The sequence below is a fragment of the Papio anubis genome, chromosome 1 (assembly GCF_008728515.1).
Source record: "Papio anubis isolate 15944 chromosome 1, Panubis1.0, whole genome shotgun sequence".
Classification (NCBI taxonomy): domain Eukaryota; kingdom Metazoa; phylum Chordata; class Mammalia; order Primates; family Cercopithecidae; genus Papio; species Papio anubis.
Window position 1 is genome coordinate 43,086,786 of NC_044976.1, and position 19,244 is coordinate 43,106,029.

At 49.8% G+C, this 19,244-nt stretch overlaps 1 protein-coding gene across 5 annotated transcripts in view; it reads left to right on the top strand.

Annotated features, from left to right (window-relative positions):
* Positions 1-19,244, top strand: part of RNF220 (ring finger protein 220) — a 252,268-nt gene that overhangs the window by 196,534 nt on the left and 36,490 nt on the right. For all 5 annotated transcript variants that reach the window (XM_003891765.5, XM_009207219.4, XM_017960854.2 and 2 more), the window contains exon 3: positions 17,664-17,796. In XM_003891765.5, coding sequence (XP_003891814.2) covers positions 17,664-17,796 — 133 coding nt within the window. The remainder of the gene's footprint in view (positions 1-17,663; positions 17,797-19,244) is intronic.

Genomic DNA, 19,244 nt, shown 5'->3' on the forward strand with positions numbered 1-19,244 from the left:
TCCTGGAAATGGACTTTTAGGAAGGACAACAACTAAAAAGCAGCTCAAGGAAGGGGAGCAGGTAGGATATTTCCACTGTGGTGGTTGCTGGAGACTCCCATGAAAGAATTCTAAGTCAAAAGGGGAGACTGAGGCCAAAGGGTAGAGAAGTAAAAAGATAGAGAAGGGGCTGGGTGCGGTGGCTCATCCCTGTAATGCCAGCACTTTGGGAAGCTGAGGTGGGTGGATCACCTGAGGTCAGGAGACCAGCCTGGCCAATATGGTGAAACCTTGTCTCTACTAAAAATACAATAATTACCTGGGTGTAGTGGCAGGCACCTGTAATCCCAGCTACTCAGGAGGCTGAGGCAGGAGAATCGCTTGAACTCGGGAGGCAGAGGTTGTAGTGAGCCATCATGCCATTGCACTCCAACCTGGGGGACAAAAGCAAGACTCTGTCTCAAAACAAACAAACAAACAAACAAAACAGTACAGTGCTTTGCACAGAGTAAGCATTTTATTAGTGTTACCACTTCCCTCAGTCTCAAAAAAAAAAAAAAAAAAGATAGGGAAGGACGCCGACCCACTTCCAAGGCAAGGCTCAGCGGACCCATCCCAAGTGGCCTGGCTGGCCCGGGGAGGAGAGAAGGGACTCTTTCTGGGCAGCTGTGAGCCTCCCCTCCCATCATTGCCAAATGCCAGTTATTGCTGGATCCCCTCCCTCTAGTCTGCTCTCAACTATGAGGAGTTTGTCCAAGAACTAAATGAATGTGATTGCCCACCAGTGTCTGCCATTAGTGGTGATTAGTTAAAACATCAGAGTCTAAACAGTCAATTGGTTCTAATAATTAATACTGTGGTTCAGCTGTGATTGAGAGAGAACAAGAAAGTGGGAGAGAGGGAGGAAGGAGGGTAAGGGAGATGGAAAAAGAAGAGAGAAAGGGATTGGCAGAGGAGCCACAGCTCTGTAGCTACCATTTCCTGACCCGCATGCCAGATGCCATGCTGTAGAGTGCATCTAGCTCCAAATTCTGTGCCCTTTCAAGACATTTTATGTAAGTTATACCACCAAGGTATCCTAATCACCCTATTAGGCAAGTATAATTATTATCTTCTTTTTATAGGTAAGAAAAAGGAGGCACAGGAAGGTAAAAGCTAGCAGATGCTCAGTAATAATTTTGTGAATGAGTAGATAAATAAATGAATGAAGTAGCCAGAACTGAAATTCAAACCCAGGTTAGCATGGCTTCAAAAACTTTGGGGGGGAAAGGGGTAAGAAGGGGACAATTTGAAGAGACAAAGGAAAACAAGACAGAAAATACACATTCTTCTCTGTCTCAACATACATACACGCCCTTCTCTCTCTCTCTCTCTCTCTCTCTTTCTCACACACACACACACGAACCTCTCTCACCTCCCTCTCTCACGCTGTGCCCCTCCCTCTCATCCACACCTCTCACATTCTTTTCATACACAACACATCTGTCGCGCACCCCTTTCTCTCATCCCCTCTCCCACACCCACTCTTGCACACACACACCGTTTCTCATGAACATCTCCTAGATGGCTCCGGCACACACGCACCTCTCTGTCTCATAGAAGACTCTCACACGCACATATTCACCCCTCAGCCACACTTTTTTATTTCTCCTTGCACACTTCTTGGTCTTTCTCAGACTTACATGGACCTCTTTCTCTCATGTACACACCTCCTCTTCCCAGTGCCCTTGTCTGTCTTCCTCAGTGCGCTATCTCCAGTCTCAAAGAGTGTTTGGGAAATGAAATAAACATACACCTGTCTACCTCCTTCACGTACAACCCCCCACTGTCTCCTCACACCCCACCCCACCCACCTCTCTCTCTCTCTCTCTCTCTCTCGTTCTCTCTCGAACACAGGTGTACACTTTGGGATGTATCCTGAAACCAGCCCCCTCACGCCCCCTGCCCACCCCCTCCAAGAGTCAGGCCTCCAGATGTGCTCTCTCTGGCTAGACTTGCTAATCTTTGAACTGTCTCCAGATCTTGAATGGTCATGTGGACTTTCCTGCCTGGTGATGGGGAGGGGGAAACAGGGAGGGGGCTAAGCCCAGAGTCCTCAGTTATTCTGGAGCAGGTTCAGCTCGTCCCCACCCCTCCCCAGGTCATGAGCAGCAGCAGGAGCTGCAAGCGAGCAGGATGGCTGTGTGTGCATTGCTATTAATCACCCCTCCTGGTCCGCTAACGAGGCTAATGCGGTAAGTGACAATAGCCCATCTTGGTTCCTGATTTAGGGGCTCAGGACGGAAGCTGGGCTCCTGGGAGTGAAGACGTGAATTCTCCACGACACTAAACCTTCAAATAAATCTCCTCCAGTCAGAGAAGCCCAGGGCACTAAATCCCACACGCCGGTAATTGAAACCCTTAGAGCTTTCTTGGGTAGGGAAATTGCTGAGCGAGAGAGAGAAATCGTGCAGCCCAGGGGTTCTGGGTGGGGCACGGGCCCACCGAGAGGCCTGCAGAGGGCTCTGGGATAGGGGAGCTGCTGGGGACCCTCTAGGAGCATGTGACTGGCCGTCTGTCCTCGTGTGTATGTCTGTCAGTGTTTCTAGGCATGGGATTTTGCTGTCTGGTTATGTTCACACGGTCACTGCCCACCCATTTCCTACCAGGTCTATGAACACTTAATATTTTGGTAAGGAGAGCGGTTCTGGAGCTTCTGTCTTTTGAGAGCTTCTACACTTTGACACTCTTGGGGCCTCTGACTCCTACTGACCATGAAGCAAGGCTTCATTTAAGCAAAAGAAGTTTTCAGCATTGCCTCAATTGCCTTCCTTCCCCTGTTCCCATCTCTCTCACCCTCACACTTCCCCCACCCCACCTCTCTTTTTTTCCAGGCATTCTCCTGCAGGCCCTTCACTCCCATTCACTTAATCCCTGAATCATTCAACAGTTACTAATACCCACCCTATGCCAGACCCTATGCCTAGGGTCCTGAGTGTCCCAGGATGAATCAGAGAATCTCTCCGCCCTCAAAAAGCTCAGTATCAGCTACTCTGGGCACACTGCCTACAGGGTAGCCCTGCTCCACAAGGAGCAGTAAAAAATAAATAAATAAAACAAAGAGCTCAGAATCTCCCAGACAAGACAGATGAATAAACAAATAATTGCAATATTATATGATGTATGCAATAACAGACATATAGACATATGCGGAACATAGCACGAAAAAGAGAGTAATTAACTATCAGGGAAGGCTTCAAAGAGGAAGCATTGTCTGAGTGTGCTCTTCAAGAATAAATATGGCTGGGCACGGTGGCTCATGCCTATAATCCCAGCACTTTGGGAGACCGAGGTGGATGGATTGCTTGAGCTCAAGAGTTCAAGACCAGCCTGGGCAACATGACCCAACCCTATCTCTACAAAAAGTTAGCTGGGTGTAGTGGTATGTGCCTATAGTCCCAGCTACCCAGGAGGCTGAGGTGAGAGGATCACTGAGCCTAGCAGTGGAGACTGCAGTGAGCTGTAATTGCGCTACTGCACTCCAGCATGGGCAACAGAGTGAGACCCAGTCTCAAAATAAAAAAGGAATAAATCACAGTTAAAAGTTGCCCACAGGGAGATGATGGCATGGGCATGAGCATTATTGGCAGTGAGAATGCCAGATGAAGAGCTACATTTTGTCCAGGCAGAGCACACACTATTACAAGATGGGATAGGAGGCTGGAGAGGGGCTTGTATGATAAAGAGTTCAGAATGTATGCTGTGGCTTTGGGAGCCAGGGAAGGATCTTAAGCAGCTGAATGATATGATCTGATTTGTGTTTTAGGAAGATCCTTGTAACTGTAGGGATGGAATAGATTAGCGGGGAGAGAAATACATGAGGAGACCTAAGAGTAGGGACTGAATATGAAGATGCTTGAACTAGGGCAATGAAGAAAAGAAGATGGTTCTGACCAGTACTTAGGAGGTAAAAAACAGGTAAGATGTTGACTTACTGGATGTAGAGACTGGAGTAAAGAGTAAAAGTTAAGATTGTCAATTTAGGGAGGTCTCTGGATAGTGGTACCATTCACTGAAACCAAAAGCAGGAGGAGGACAGGCCTGGAGGAAGGTAAGTCCCATCTCAGACGTGTTGAGCTTAAAGATCCTTTGGGACATCCAAGCAGAGCATCTTCTATGCAGTGTTGTGCATGGCTCAGATTGGAGGTACAGGCTGAGGGAATGAAACCAGAGTTTCAGAGATCACACATAGAATGCGGAGAGAGGGAGAAGTGAATGATGACAAGGGCAATAGCTAACATCAGAGGCAGCAGAATAGCGTGATTAAGAGCATGCATGGGGCTGTGGTACTACATAAGTCCCACACGGCCACTTACCTCGTAACCATGGGCAAGCTAAGAACTTCTCTATGCCTCTGTTCCCTTACTTACAAAATAGGGATTAGGCCGGGCGTGGTGGTTCATGCCTGTAATCTCAGCACTTTGGGAGGCCGAGGTGGATGGATCACCTGAGGTCAGGAATTCAAGACCAGCCTGGCCAACATGGCAAAACCCCATCTCTACTAAAAATACAAAAATTAGCCAGGTGTGGTGGCACACACCTGTAGTCCCAGGTCCTCGGGAAGCTGAGGCAGGAGAATCACTTGAACCCGGGAGGTAGAGGTTGCAGTGAGCCGAGATCACGCCATTGCACTCCAGCCTGGGCGACAAGAACAAGACTGTCTCAAAAAAATAAATAAAAAGTATAGTGCTTGGCACAGAGTAAGCATTTGATTAGTGTTACCACTTCCCCTCTTCCTCATCTCTTCAACAAGTACTTATCTATAACACCTCAGCTTGTGTACTCTTCCTCAGGGAAGCCTGTCTAGGTTTCTCTGAACAAGGCAAATCTCCATATTACAGGCTCCCGCAGCAATGTCGACCTCTTTTTGGCACAATTGCAATTTTACAATTGTACAAGTATTTTATTGCATCTGTTCTCTCACTAGACTGTGAGCTCCATAAGGACATGGATCTCATTGTATCCCTAGACCCCAGTATATTGCCTAGCACATGGAAGGCACTCAACAAATATTTATTGGACTAATGTATAAATATAACTGGAGTATCTATTGTGGATGATCACCAAGGACCTCATTGAGAGTAGTTTCCATAGAATGGTGGGGATGAAACTCAGGCTGTGATGAGTTAAGAAGTGGTTAGGAGGTAAAAGAGTATGGACAGCAAGCAAGTCTTTGGAGCATCTTAGGTGAGAAGAGAAGGAGAAGAAAAGGCCATTAGTAAAAGGGTGCCATATGGAAGAGAGAGCTGGGTTGTTGAGGCTGATGTTGCTGTAATATGGGAGAGATGCGGGAGTTAATATGCTGATGGAGGGAAGCATGAGGAAGGGAAGGAGAAGATGCAGTACAGAGGGAGAACTTGGCGGCTTTCCCAGGGAACATAGGCAGGATTGGGATCGAAGCCCAGGAGAAGTGATTAGGCTAAAGTAGGAGGATGCCTCTTCCACTGAAACTGGAGGGAGCAAGGAGGTGAGAGTAGATCCATAAGCTGAGGAAATTCATGCCTAAGGACTAAATTTCAGAGTGAAGGAGGAAGCAAGGCCATCTAGCAGAGAGAGGGGGACAGGAGATGGAGAGGCGGCTCAAGATAGTAAAATATTATTGAATTGTCTCTGGGAAAGAGGAGACGGAGCTGACCAAGAGCATGTAAAAGGATTGCTTAGTGGTGCTGAGATTGGAAACTGTGAATTTTTATTGGCACATATCCACGTGGTTTTGTGATTTTCCCCAACTGTGCTTAGCCGCCTGCGTGTCTGAGACAAAAAGGAGAATAGTTGGGTTGTGGAGAAGGCAAAGGAAGTAAGAAGGTGAGTGTGTTGGCAAGATGGTGTTGAAGGTGCACAACAGGCCTGGGCTAGCATCCATGAGTATGTGGTGGCTTGGGAGTTGGGAGTTGGGAGAAGGGAAGAGGGAGGAGCAAGTTTAATGGGTACAAGGCTTTGAGAGGGCTTAGGGGAGAGGGAGTTCCATCACAGGTCCTATTTAGGTTGATGACAAGGATCTCCAGGAGGAAGTCAAGTACAGGAAAAAATAATAGGAGCTGAGGAGGTCAGGACAGTGATGGGCTTGGGGGAGAGAGGCGAGTGTGAAAGTCCTGGGTGAGTGTAGAAAATGGTAGGTAACTGACCTCAAAGAGTCCAGAAAGTGGAGAGGCAATGAGCTGGAAGACACTGAGCCCACCTTCTGGCCTGAGGAGCATGGAGTTGAGAGAATAAAAAGCCTGCACCAGAGAGGACCGCAAGTGAGTGGCAGCATCTCCGGGTTCCGGGGAAAATGAGTAGAGGAAGTAAAGGGAATATCTAGAGACTGCAGATGGAGAGGAGTTTATTGGCATGGTCCTGTGTCCCAGAGGTCATGCTGGGAAGGTAGTGGAGAGACATCAGTCGGAGCCATCTCCACCACTACCTTCTGTCCACTGCATCCCTCCCAGAACTGCCTGCATCTCTAGCCTGCCTTCCCCAACTTGATGTCTCTCCTCCTTCACTGACTCCCGACTCCACCTCACACACACATACTGCTCATCTCATCCACCCCCCACACACATACCGCTCATCCCATCCATCCGTCCATTCCTCTTCTTCCCACACTCCTCCTTAGTTCTCCCCTCCCCAGACCCTTCCCCTGCCCTGCCCCACCCCATCCGGCCTGAGTGAGCAGGAACCCCTGCACCTTCATTTCTCAGGTCACTGCTTGGCTAATGGGCTATTAATTTGCTCAATCGTCCCCTGTGAGGCAAACTCAATTTCTGCCAGCCAGTCGTCCCTCCCTGTCGACAGCGTGATTGATTGGAGGAACAGCTGTCACCGCCCGGCTCCCTGCTCCCTGCCTCCTTCTCTCCGAGTCCACACCACCCCTCCTCCTCGGGCCGCCGCCCTGCGCCCACAGAGGCAGCACACCCTGCCACCTGCCCAAGGATCTGTCGCCAGCAATGAAAAATGACAGAAATATTTAAGGACAAATAAGGTTTCCCAACGCAATTGAAAATGATTACAGGCAGCTACAGATGGGGCCAATCTGATGCGCAGCAGCAAATCAAATCGAATTTCCTTATCGGCGTATTATTTTAGGCGTTATCTGGCACGTTGATGCAGTTATCAATTCAATTTCAGCCGCCGGTCCGCTGTTTACTGTCTCGCTTTTGCTGGGAAAAGGTAAACATGCTCAGCCCAGCAAATTAATTTCTGGCTGAAGCCAGAGGCTGCAAAGAACTGCTACCCAGGACCCACGGCCCCCACCTTGGCCCCAGGCTACAGTGGGCCAGGCCAGAGCTCGCCCAGGGAGCAGAAGTCCCACTATTTGCCTGCCCAAGTCTGGCCCCAGACCCAAGCAGGATTCAGAGCTCCTGGGAGGCTGAGGTGACCGTTGTTGGCTCCGCCGCTGCTGCCAGGGAGAGGTGAAGGTCTCCCATTAATTCCCAGCTAAAAATGACAAATTCATCTTGGACGACAATTAAATGAAGTCAGTAATTGATGCTAATTGATCTCCAGATGCGAGGGCTCCCCTCAGCCTTAGCAGCACGTGGCTGGCTGTTCACTCTCCCCATCCAGCCCTTCTCTTCCTCTACCTCCCTCTGCTGCTCTCATAGTCCTTGTTCCCTCCCTAGGGTTCTGGGTCTCTTAACCCCTCAGGTGTGAGGGAGGCAGCTGGCCTGGGATGTGCTAGCAGGCAGTGCCTGAGGCCAGCAGCTGGCCCATTGCCCATCCAGCCCTGCAGGCACTTGTAATCGGTGCCCCCACGGTCCACCCATCAGCCTGGAAAGCAGGTAACACTGCCCTCCTTGGCAGCTCAGGATTTATTGCCCACAGCTGCGGAGGTTCCCACTTCATTTTTATAAGCCCATCGTCAGAACCAGCAGGGGGTAAAGCACACTTGAAGTGACTTTCCTTTAAACAGTACAGTCTTAGCATTTTGGCTGCATGGCAAGGAAGGCATGGGAGAGAGTGGAGTGTGTGGGCAGGCTAGGGAGAATAGGCAGGTATAGTGGGTCCACACCTGAACATATGCATAGGTGCTCAGGTGTTTGTCTAAATGCAAAAAAATACCCACACTGTGTGAGCACCTGTGTGTGCCAGTGCCAGCACAAGCATGTGTCCAGACACTTGAGAGGATGCATGTGCAGGTCCACATGCAGATATTTTCCAGAATCAGGCCCTTGACTGTAGTCTCTGAAGCCTAATCCCAGGGAACTCTGCGAGGCCCTGCCTGCCCCACCCACCACTGGCCCAGCCCAGCCCAGGGAGCTGTCTGGAAGTTATTAGCTAAAGAAGGAGAGAAACTGAATTGTAGCTCCGCAAGAGGAGAGAGGCTGTAGTTACGTTTGAAATAGCCAAGGTCATGGGTGTGAAACAGCTGTGGCCCCTGAAGCCCCGCCAGTCTCTGAACAGGTTGGCTGGTGCCTTTGGCTGGAACAAAGGCTCATGGGGCCAAGGGTTTAGCTTCTATGACCAAGACTCAGTGAGCTTGCTTGTGCCTTGGCCTGGAGCCTTTGGCTCCAGCTCGAGCCCAAGTCTGAGCCTAAATCTGTCCACAGACTGACCTCACCTGGCTGTCTTGCAGATGTTTGCCACTGGCCACCCAGGAGCCATGTCTGGCTCAATCCAGGCACCCTCTATTGCTAGAGACAGTAAATAGCATGCATTATAATAGGAATCAGGCTCTTGTACCTGGAGCTGGCAGGAGGCCATGTGGAATGGGCAGTGCCAGTCGGAGCTTCTGCAGGCAGAATGGAGGGAGAAGGAAAGATGGCAAGGGTATGTAGGTATGAATGTTTCACACCTGTATATTATATCTAGGTATGTGTGTCACATGTAAGGAACCTCATGCTGTGTCAGAGGGTCTATACATGCCTTATAGAAAGAAGAGGAGCAGATAAAGAAAAGCATATATAGGGGCCGGGCACGGTGGCTCACGCCTGTAATCCCAGCACTTTGGGAGGCTGAGGCAGTGGACCACGAGGTCAGGGGATGGAGACCATCCTGGCCAACATGGTGAAACCTCATCTCTACTAGAGATGCAAAAATTACCTGAGCGTGGTGGTGGGCACCTGTAGTCCCAGCTTCTCGGGAGACTGAGGTGGGATAATCACTTGAACCTAGGAGGCAGAGGTTGCAGTGAGCTGAGATCATGCCACTGCACTCCAGCCTGCGACAGAGTGAGACTCCGTCTCAAAAAAAAAAGAAAAGAAAAGAAAAGAAAAAAGAAAAAGAAAAGAAAAGCATATGTAGAAGGGTAGATGAGCAGACTAGACCAGAGTCAGGGTAGGACAAGGAATGAGAGAAGAACTCCATGGCATCTCCCAGCTGGCATCTGCCTCTTTGGGGATTTAGCAAGGTCAGTGATCACTTATTCATTAATTCAAACAATATTTATTGATTTCTACTATTACTCTGACTATTCTCTCACTTTGGGCTATGCCCTCTGCTAGATGCTGGGGCTATAGCAGGGAACAAGTTAATTTTAGCCCTCAGTAAATTTACAATCTAAAGGAGGTGACAGAATCATAACAGGTAATAACAACACTATGACAAGTGCTGTGATAGAAGTAGCACAAGAGGCTTCGGGAACACAGAGGAGGCACCCAATACAGTCTGGGGGAGTCCGGGAAGGCCATGTGGAGGAAGGAACTCTAGGCTGAATCCTAAAGGATGAGGAAGAGTTAGCCAGCTTGTGCAACTAACCCCTGTCCTATCCTTTTTGGTTGTTTAGCAAGCCCAAAGCAGAAACAAATAGGCCTATTGGGTTCCAAGTGACTCTGGAACTGCTGAAAATGTCACGTCTGCCCCACAAGGACCGGCAACTACCCTGGGGTCTGGGCAAGAGGGTGCACAGCTGTTCCCAGGACATCCCTGGGCACCAGAGGAAAGCATGGGCCACGGCTAAATACATATCTCTCCCCTGCCCGCCCTACCCCCACCTCCTCAACCAGGGATGCCTATTAATCCTGACAAATGATGACTTACGAACATGTAATGCAAACTGATTCATCATACATTCAAATCCGCCGCCCCGCCCCAGCGGGAGGCCCCAGCCAGACAAGTGTATTACACGGATAATGTATTTGACGTATTAATAAAACCAGCCGTATTGCTCTGGCCCGGAGACTGGGGAATGCCAATATACGATGACAGATCACATATTGATGAAATCCAGATGTTTGGAATCATAGTCTTGGGGCCTCGTTCATATTGACTGAAGGTAAAAAATGCCATCTGTCAGCATGTTAACTCTTGCTGTCCCATACTCAGCAGAAGCGCCAATCATAGTTTTAAGAGAAGGAGGAAGGGACTGAGTGAGGGGAGAGTGGATGAGTAATTAGGTGGTTTGGATGGATGACAGGTGGATGAACTGGAGGGTAGATGGTTGTGCTATGGATAAGATGAGTGGATGGGACACTTTTCATGCCTTGTGTTCTTGACCTCTCAACAGCATTTGACCTTACTGAGGACAGTAGAGTCCTTGAAACTCTTCCTTTCTTGGCTTCAATGACATCACACTTTCCTTGTTTTCATTCTACCTCTTGGCTCTTCCTTCTTAGTCCTTGATGCCTTAAACTTCCTCTAACTGTAAACCAAGGTTCTGTTCCAGATACTCTTCCTAGTGTATTTTCTCTCCCTAGGTGAGCTTGCCTACTCTGAACTTCATTAATTTATGTATTCCATCAATATTTATTGAGTATTTACCATATGCCAGACATTGTTCCAGGCAGAGGACACAGTGGTGAGCTTTGGTTCTCTGTGTCAGTGTCTCCTGGGTCTAGAACTCTAGCTCTGGCTCACATACAGTGCCTACTCAGCATTTTCACATGGATGTCTAATAGTTTCTCAAACTAAGTACATCCAAAACTCAACTCATTTTCTTTCTTACCAAGCCTGCTGCTCCTCCTCCCATTCCATAAGTTGGTCAATGGTCTACCACCTAGAAGTTGCTCAAGCCAGAAACCTGGAAGTCATCCTTAACTCTTTTCTGTCCCTTAGCTTCCATGTCCAATCCATCTGCTTCTATTCATCTCCAGCATCGTCATGCTAGAGCAAGCTGCCATCGTCTCTCCCCTGAGTTAGTGAGATAACCTCCTAAATAGCCTTCCTGCACTTGCTCTTGCCCCTTAGACCACTGGCTACTTTGCAGTTAGAATAATCTTTTTTAAATGCAAGTCTGACATATCACTCCCCTGTTTAAAACTCTCTGATGGCTTCTTATTGTATGTTAAAAAAATAATAACCAAAATCACTAATGTAGTTTAAAAGTCCTCCAGGATCTGCCCTCTCTATCATCATACCTCAGCACTCTGCCCCTCACTCACTCTGTCTGCTCCAGCCACATCGGACTTTTTCTGATTCCTCACTTAGGCTCTTTCTCCTGTGTACCTTCAAATGTGCTGTTTTCTTTTTGTTTTCTTTTTTTTTTTTTCGAGACGGAGTCTTGCTCTGTCACCCAGGCTGGAGTGCAGTGGTGTAATCTTGGCTCACTGCAAGCTTCGCCTCCCGGGTTCATGCCATTCTCCTTGCCTCAGCCTCCCGAGTAGCTGGGACTACAGGTGCCCGCCACCACACCTGGCTTTTTTTTGTTGTTGTTGTTGTTGTTTTTTAAGTAGAAACAGGGTTTCACCGCGTTAGCCAGGATGATTTCGATCTCCTGACCTCGTGATCCGCTCGCCTCGGCCTCCCAAAGTGCTGAGGTTACAGGCGTGAGCCACTGCCCCCAGCCAAATGTGCTGTTTTCTATCTAGAGCTCCACTTCCCACAATCACTGTTTGACTGGTTCCCACGCATCCTTCAGCCTTCGTTGAATGTCACTTCCCTCACCTTCCAGACCAGATGATATACTCCCCTAGTTCTGTGTACTTTTTTTTTTTTTTAAGACAGGGTCTCACTCTGTAGCCCAGGCTGGAGTGCAGTGGTGCGATCATAGCTCACTGCAACCTCAAACTCCTGGGCTCAAGCGATCCTCCTGCCTCAGCCTCCCAAGTGGCTGGGACTACAGGCACATGCCGCCACAGCTGGCTAATTTTTTAATTTTTTTGTAGAGACAGGGTCTAACCGTGTTGCCCAGGCTGACCAAACTCCTGGCCTTAAGCAATCCTCCCACCTCAGCCTCTCGAAGTGCTAGGATTACAGGTTTGAGCCACCACACCAGCCCCATGTACTTTTCTTTTCCTAAGACCACTCTGGGGACAATTGTTTCATGTTTCCATCCATAGTTAGGTCCTAAGCTCCCTGAGGGCAGAGATTGTGCCTGTCTTCATTATTGTCTGGCATCTGTGCTATAGCGACCCCTAGTGGGCATCCAGTAAACATCTGTGGAGTCGTATTTAATCATTGGCTAGGTGAGTGGGTGGGTAGGTAGGTAGTTGGGTATTCAGATCTGGACTCAGACCTGGATTTAAATCCCTGCTCTGAACTTTGTAGCTGTCACCACATTGTTCTGAGCCCCATTTTCCTCATCAGTGTGATAGAGACAGTGACACCTACCTCACGGAACCGCTGTGAGGATTAATGAGGTAAAGTATGTGTAGTACTGACCTACAGCCAAATATATAATGATACTTGATAGACAGTTGTTGTTATTAAAAATGGACAGATAATGGATAGATGATAGTTGGATGGACAGATGGATACACCGACATATAAACCAATAAACAGATATATGGGTAATGATGGATAGGAAGAAGGAACTCCATGGGGGCCAGAGGAGCTAGGACCAGGACACCTACTGAATGGTAAAAGATCTGGATCATAGAAGGGAAGAAGGCCAGATACAGGCAAGGCAGGGCAGGTGTCAGGATGGGGCGGATATTGGCACAAACAACAAACTTTGCCAGTGTGTTACTGGAGGCACTAATGACTCCTCCCTTGTACATAGCCCTGATTTCACTGGATCTTCACAGAAGTCCTGGGAGTTAGATATCATTCTCCCCATTTCACACAAGGAGAAATGAAGCTCAATAACATTAAGTGATTTGCCCAAGGTCACACAGCTAGCAAGAGGCAGCTCTGTTGAATTCTGCTTGAAGTTCCTGTTTCCTGGTCACTAGGAAATGGAAGCCCTTCCATTGAAGGGGTAGGAGTAGGACACACATGTGTACAGATAAACACACACATATGCCCACACACATACTCTTAAAAGCCCCAGCCTCCATGGCCATCTGTAATTAGAGTCACCCTCACCTTCATTTCAACCCTCCTCATCCCTATCAGACACCAGGCAGTCAAGCCATGCTTTTTGTGGTCTGTAGAGAAAAGATAATAGAGATGGGATTTGTTGCTTGGACAAGCAGAGAGGTGAGAATGGAACTCTCATGCAGCAGAACTGGGCAAAACCAAACAGGCCAAGCCAGAGAGGCAATCACACGGTGGGGAACTGCAAGGCCAGATGTGGGTGAGTGGTCAAGGAGGGGAGGGCTTTCCCTTTGAACAAGATCCCCGGCCTCTATGTGTCCAATTCTTCACCAGGCTTCGCTGTGGAAGATGGCCGGGAAGGAGCAGGCTGTGCAGGCCCTTGAGTTGCCTGTTCCCAACGGTCAACCATTCCCAACAGAGGGGGGCAGCAGAGGGCTGATCTAGGACCCCAGGTATCTGAGGTCTTATTTCGAGGTGAGAGGGCTGGGCCGGCTGGAGCCTGGTCCAAGCTAGGAAGAGGGCTGCCTTGGCCTGACCTCTCCTCTCCTCCTCAACAGGCCTGTCCTTTGCAGCTTACCATCAGTCACTCCCTGTTGGAGCCTCACTGTTGTCCAGCAGGAAAGCTATTCTAGCAGCTCAGCAAGGAAAAGGGACTCTCTGGAGGTCATACAACTTAGGGAGCCTCCAGGCTGGGACCTGATTCCCCTGACTCCCAGCCCCTGCCTCTACAGAGTCGCCTCTCCGCTCTTGGAGCTGGAGTTGCCCTGTATAAGGCTGAGGATGGGGTCAGCGCCCCTCCCCTCCCTGCCCTCCTCCTGCTTGCGGGGATACCTGCGGCAAGCAGAGAAGTGGAGGTGGCAGGCACTCCGTGGCTGGGGCGGTGGGGAGGGAGGTGCGGTAATGAATGTGGACGGGAGGCGGAATGAGCGATCCATCTTTGCATGGGAGGGAGGGGGCTGCGGGCGTTCCCCCCACACACTCACACACTCAATCAGGCGCTGTCAGACCTCCGGCCGCCTGGCATTTTGGTGAAGAATCTCTCAGCTAAAAATTGTTGTCAGTCCCATTTCCTCGTTATCAGTGCAAGGGCTGAGGCAGCGCCCGGGGATTAGCAGGAACGGCGAGCGCCCGCACCCGCCATCCTCTGCCGATAACACTGGGCCTCCCGCGTCACCTCCCCCATTCATCATCTTTAGCACTGACAGCCCATCCCAGTCCCTGTCCCCATCCCCATCCCCTTGTGCTTCCCACATCTCCCCACTATGCTGCTCAGCCCGGCTCCTGACCTCCTGAGGGAGCAAGGCCTCCTGAGGAGGGACAGGATTCAACCGAGGCCTACATGACCTAGACCTACCTGTGGCAAAAGGGTTTGGCTGGCTTTTGGGGGTTGGGGGTGTCATGAGCTGGAGAGAGGAACACTCGAGAGGACGCCTGCTGACAGCCTGCCTCTGGTGGGCTTGGTCTGCCCACCTGTGGTGCTGCCAGCAGTGTTGGAGAAGGGATTCCTGCATCCGATGGGCAGCTGGACTAAGGATTCCAGGGGCCTCGCCAGCCTGAAATGGACTTCCAGATTCTGGGAGCTGTGGAAAGGAAGAGCCAAAGGATGCTTCCTCCCAGGCGTAGGAAGAGTATGGGGTTGAGGGCTTCATTTCCACCCCAGCAAGACCACAGCCCCCTCCTCTTGGCCATCCCCAGCGGTTTTATGGCCCGTTTTATGGCCACTGTAATGGCCCAGGTCAAAAGCTTCAGGGAGCTGTATTCTGGGAATTATGCAAACGAGGAGCAGGCCCAGGGCCAGAGTATGGATTTTGTCATTAAACCTGGGCAGGCCATGTCGTTAGTGCAGTAAAACCCACGTCATGACCACAGGTCTCAATATAAAATTATAGAGAACACAGCGGGGGAGGGGACACAGGGGGCCCATGGCCATGCTGACACCTGCCACTCTAACCCCTGAGAAAATGAGGGTGTGATGGAGGGCAGAGGCTGCAGAGTCCCTCTGCTGATCCCTGCCAGTGCTATTCCTGAAGCTTGGAGGCAGGAAGAGGGCCTGTTGTCCTGATAGGAAAACTGGGGCCAAGCTCAGAAAAGTAGAATGTCCCTGTGGCAGCAAAGCAGATGAACTGAGTACAGGTATGTGGGAATGCTGACACCTGGTCCCCAGGCCTGGAGTGAGACATCTGGGCTCCAGGAACCCCTAAGAGCCAGACTTGGTATACCAGGCTAACGGGGGCTGAACCCCTGATATTTCCAGCTCAGCTCAGACCCCATGTCTGGGATCCACCTCCTTCTCCATTCTCCTCTCTTACCATTGCCCCCTTCAGACCCCAGCCCCTGCCTCAATTATCTGTTCCAACAACCTGTCAACTCCCTAACTCACTCCTTGCACCTCCCACTGAGCGTCACCTCGCCCACAGATCCTGCCAACCTTGCTGGCCCCTTCCCACCTTCCCACGAATCCTTCATGTCCTCCTCATAGTTCTCGCCAGCACTGACTGCAGTCATGGGCTCTCTTTTTGCCTTTCCTACTAATTTGTGTTCTCCTCAAGGCCAAGGATGCATTATATTTATCTCTGAGCTCCAGTTTCTCCTAGAATAATACCTGACAGAATAATTGTTACATGTTTGCTGAGTGAATAAAGTAATGAGATCAAAAGCTGAGTACAAAGGTCTGTATCCCATTCTGAGCCTCAATTGCCCTAGCTGTAAAGTAAAGATAATGGCCTGGAGAATGTCTAGGGTCTTGTTCACCTGTGAGATTCTCTGGCTAACTGAAGGTAGGAGCAGAGCTGAGACTGGACGCCTCATCTCCCACCTCCCACACCTGGGCCATATCTGCTGCTGTTACTCAGAGCTTCCCTCCAGCTGTCCCCTGAGCATCTGAGGCACAGCCACCTGATCAGTAGGACTTCCTCCCCTCCTCAGAGACCTTGCCACACAGACTGGAGCCTCCTGGATGGCTGGAGCTGCTGTCCCAGCCCTGCGAAGGTTATCTGGCTTCTAGGACAGTCTGTTCTTCGTTCCCACCTTTCTTCTCCCCTTTTCTCTTTTCCTCTCTCTTGCTTCATCGTGGAGCATCTAGGCTATGCCAGACCTGATATAAATTGTCTATAAATATAAAGATAAATAAGAAATGGTCTGTCCCACAAGGAAGTCACAACTTATTCACTAACTCATTCATTTGCCTGATATACTTCTAAGGTACAGCTTAAATTTCGCTTCTTTGGTTAAGCCTTCTTTTTTTCCAGTCCTCAAAACACACACCCAAAATGAATTCCTTCTTCCTTTGAGCCCTCAGGTGACTCTTATCTGGGCATCCAGGGGAGCCGTAATCATCCTCAGTCTGGTGTCAAAGGGAGGTGGGTTTTGTGCTCAGCCTGAACTTGAGGCTTCCTCAAGTACAAGGTTGCTAGATTTAGCATATAAAAACATGGGACATCCAGATAAATTTGAATTCTAGAAAAATGATAAATAACTTTTAGAATAAGTATGTCCCATGTAATACTTGGGACATACTTATACTAAAAAAAAATTTCATTATCTGAAATTCAAATTCAACTGGGCATCCTGTGTGGAAACTGGCAACCCTACTTAGGCAACCACCTTGCTCATCACTGGCATGGCCTTTATCTTTCCGAAAGCTGATTTTGACCCCCTCCAGGAACCGGTGGGAAGAAGAAGAAGAAGGAAGGAAGATCTGGGTTCAAACTAAAGTCCTTTGTGCAGTCAGAGCATCCATGGATATGCAGGGATGTTTCTAAATTAATAGGGCTCCTCAACCTCACACCTGTAAGCAGAGGCTACAGAGCATTGCATGTCCCCATGAGTGGCAAGAGAGGCGTTTAAACATCCCAGCCAGCCAGGAGCAGTGGCTCATGCCTGTAATCCTAGCACTTTGGGAGGCCAAGATGAGAGGATCACTTGAGGCCAGGATTCAAGATCAGCCTGGCCAAAATAGTGACACCCATCTCTATTAAAAATAATAATAATAATAAGGCCAGGCACAGTAATCCCAGCACTTTAGGAGACCGAGGCTGGCAGATCACTTGAGGCCAGGAGTTTGAGACCAGGCTGACCAACAAGATGAAACTCCATCTCTACAAAAAATACAAAAATTAGCCAAGCATGATGGCATACGCCTGTAATCCCAACTACTCAGGAGGCTGAGGCAGGAGAATCACTTGGACCCAGAAGGCAGAGGTTGCAGTGAGCCAAGATCACACCACTGCACTCCAGCCTGGGCAATAGACCAATACTCTGTCTCTAATTAATTAATTAATTTAAAAAAGAAAAAAAATAGACATCCCATGGGGGATGTGTCCTAATATATTTCTGAGAGGGGTGGCTGGCTGAGGAGGTACCATTCATGGGCACAGCCTCTGGAGCTGCAAGGAAGAGGGGTGCTGGTGGGTTCTGAAACCCTTAGAAGCCCTAGAAGACAGCAGCAGGCTCGGGTTTCAGGACTGAGATGCTGGGTCTGCCTCCTGGACTAGCCCAGCTTACGTGTCTGTCTGTTCTTCTCCCCTCACCAGGTAAGAAGAAAGCAGCAGCATTGTTCGACAGCCAGGCCCCAATTTGCCCCATCTGCCAGGTCCTGCTGAGGCCCAGTGAGCTGCAGGAGCATATGGAGCAGGAACTGGAGCAGCTAGCCCAACTGCCCTCGAGGTAAGCCACCTGCCAGGGAGCCTGCCTGCTGGAGGCAGGGTTCTGGCCCCCGGATCCCAGGAGCAGCCGCCTGGCCCATACCCCAGCCCCTCGGGAGAAGACAGGACCCTGCCACCCTTCTCCACAACTCTGTTTCAATCCTCAGATCTTTCCGCTGAATGAAGCCACTTTCCTCTTCTTGCTCTATTTTTGGAGATGTGAGGAGAGTGACCCCGCAGTCCCCAGCCTCAAAGGAGAACATGAGAGGAGCTAGACAGGGGTGAGCCACTGCCACAGGCCCAGCACTGCCATGTTGAGCCTCACAGCAGAATAAAAGAAGCAGGTCCTAGGCCTGGCAGGCCCCTCAGAAGTACAGCCTAGTCCCTCCAGGGGAGTGGGCACTGCCTTCTCTATGAATCTCAGTATCTGAAAGATGACAATCTTGAGAACGTGCTCAGGTGTGTCCCCCACTGTCCCACCCCACCTCACCCCCAGCCTCCCTCCCTTGTCCCTGCCTGAAGGACTGGGCTGAGCCTCCTCAAGGCCTGGTGGAGGAGCCAGGTTATCAAAAAGAGTAGAAGAGAGGTGTGACAAATTACCTAAAATCTTAGCAGTTTAAAGCAACCATTTCATTGTGCTCGTGGAATCTGTGAGGTCAGGAATTCAGACAGGGCACAGAGGAGATGGCTGATGTCTGCTCCGTGATGTCTGGGGCCTTAGCTGGGAAGACTGGGTGGCTTGGAGCTGGGTCATGTGGAGGCTGCTTCCCTCACATGTCTGGGGGTTGATGCTGGCTATCAGCTGGAACCTCAGCTGAAGCTAGAATCAAAGCATGTACATAGGGCTTCTCCATGTGGCCTCGGCTTCCTCATAGCTTGCCAACCTCGGGATGGTTGGAATTCTTGCATGGCAGCTTTGGGCTCCAGAAGCAAATGTTCCAGCCAATGAGATGGAAGCTGGATCACTTTTTATAACCTAGCCTGAAAGTCATTGAGTCTCACTTCCATTGTATTCTATTTATCGAGGCAGTATTAGACCACCCAGAATTCAAGGGGAGGGGACATACACCCCCCTTTTGATGGGAGGACTGGCAAGGTCACATTGTAGAAACATATGTGGGATGGAAGATATGGTTGCAGCCGTCTTTGGACAATATAATCTGCTACTGAGGGACAGCCTGCCCCGCTCCTCCTAGTCCGACCCTTATTCAGTTTAAGTCATCAGACTTGACTGATCCTCCTTCCTTCTACCTTCTAACCGAATCCCCATGCAGGGTGCAGGGGATCCCATAGTGAATCAGAATGGTCCCTGACCTTGAAAGTTCATAGCATGAGGGTTGGGAGGGTCGGGCAGTACAAACCCGGAGGGATGGAGACTGGTCTATGGGAAGAACTGGAGCTGGGGGCTGTCAAGGAGGCACCAAACCCAGCACAGAGCACAGAAGGTTTCCTCAGGAAGGTGAGGCCTGA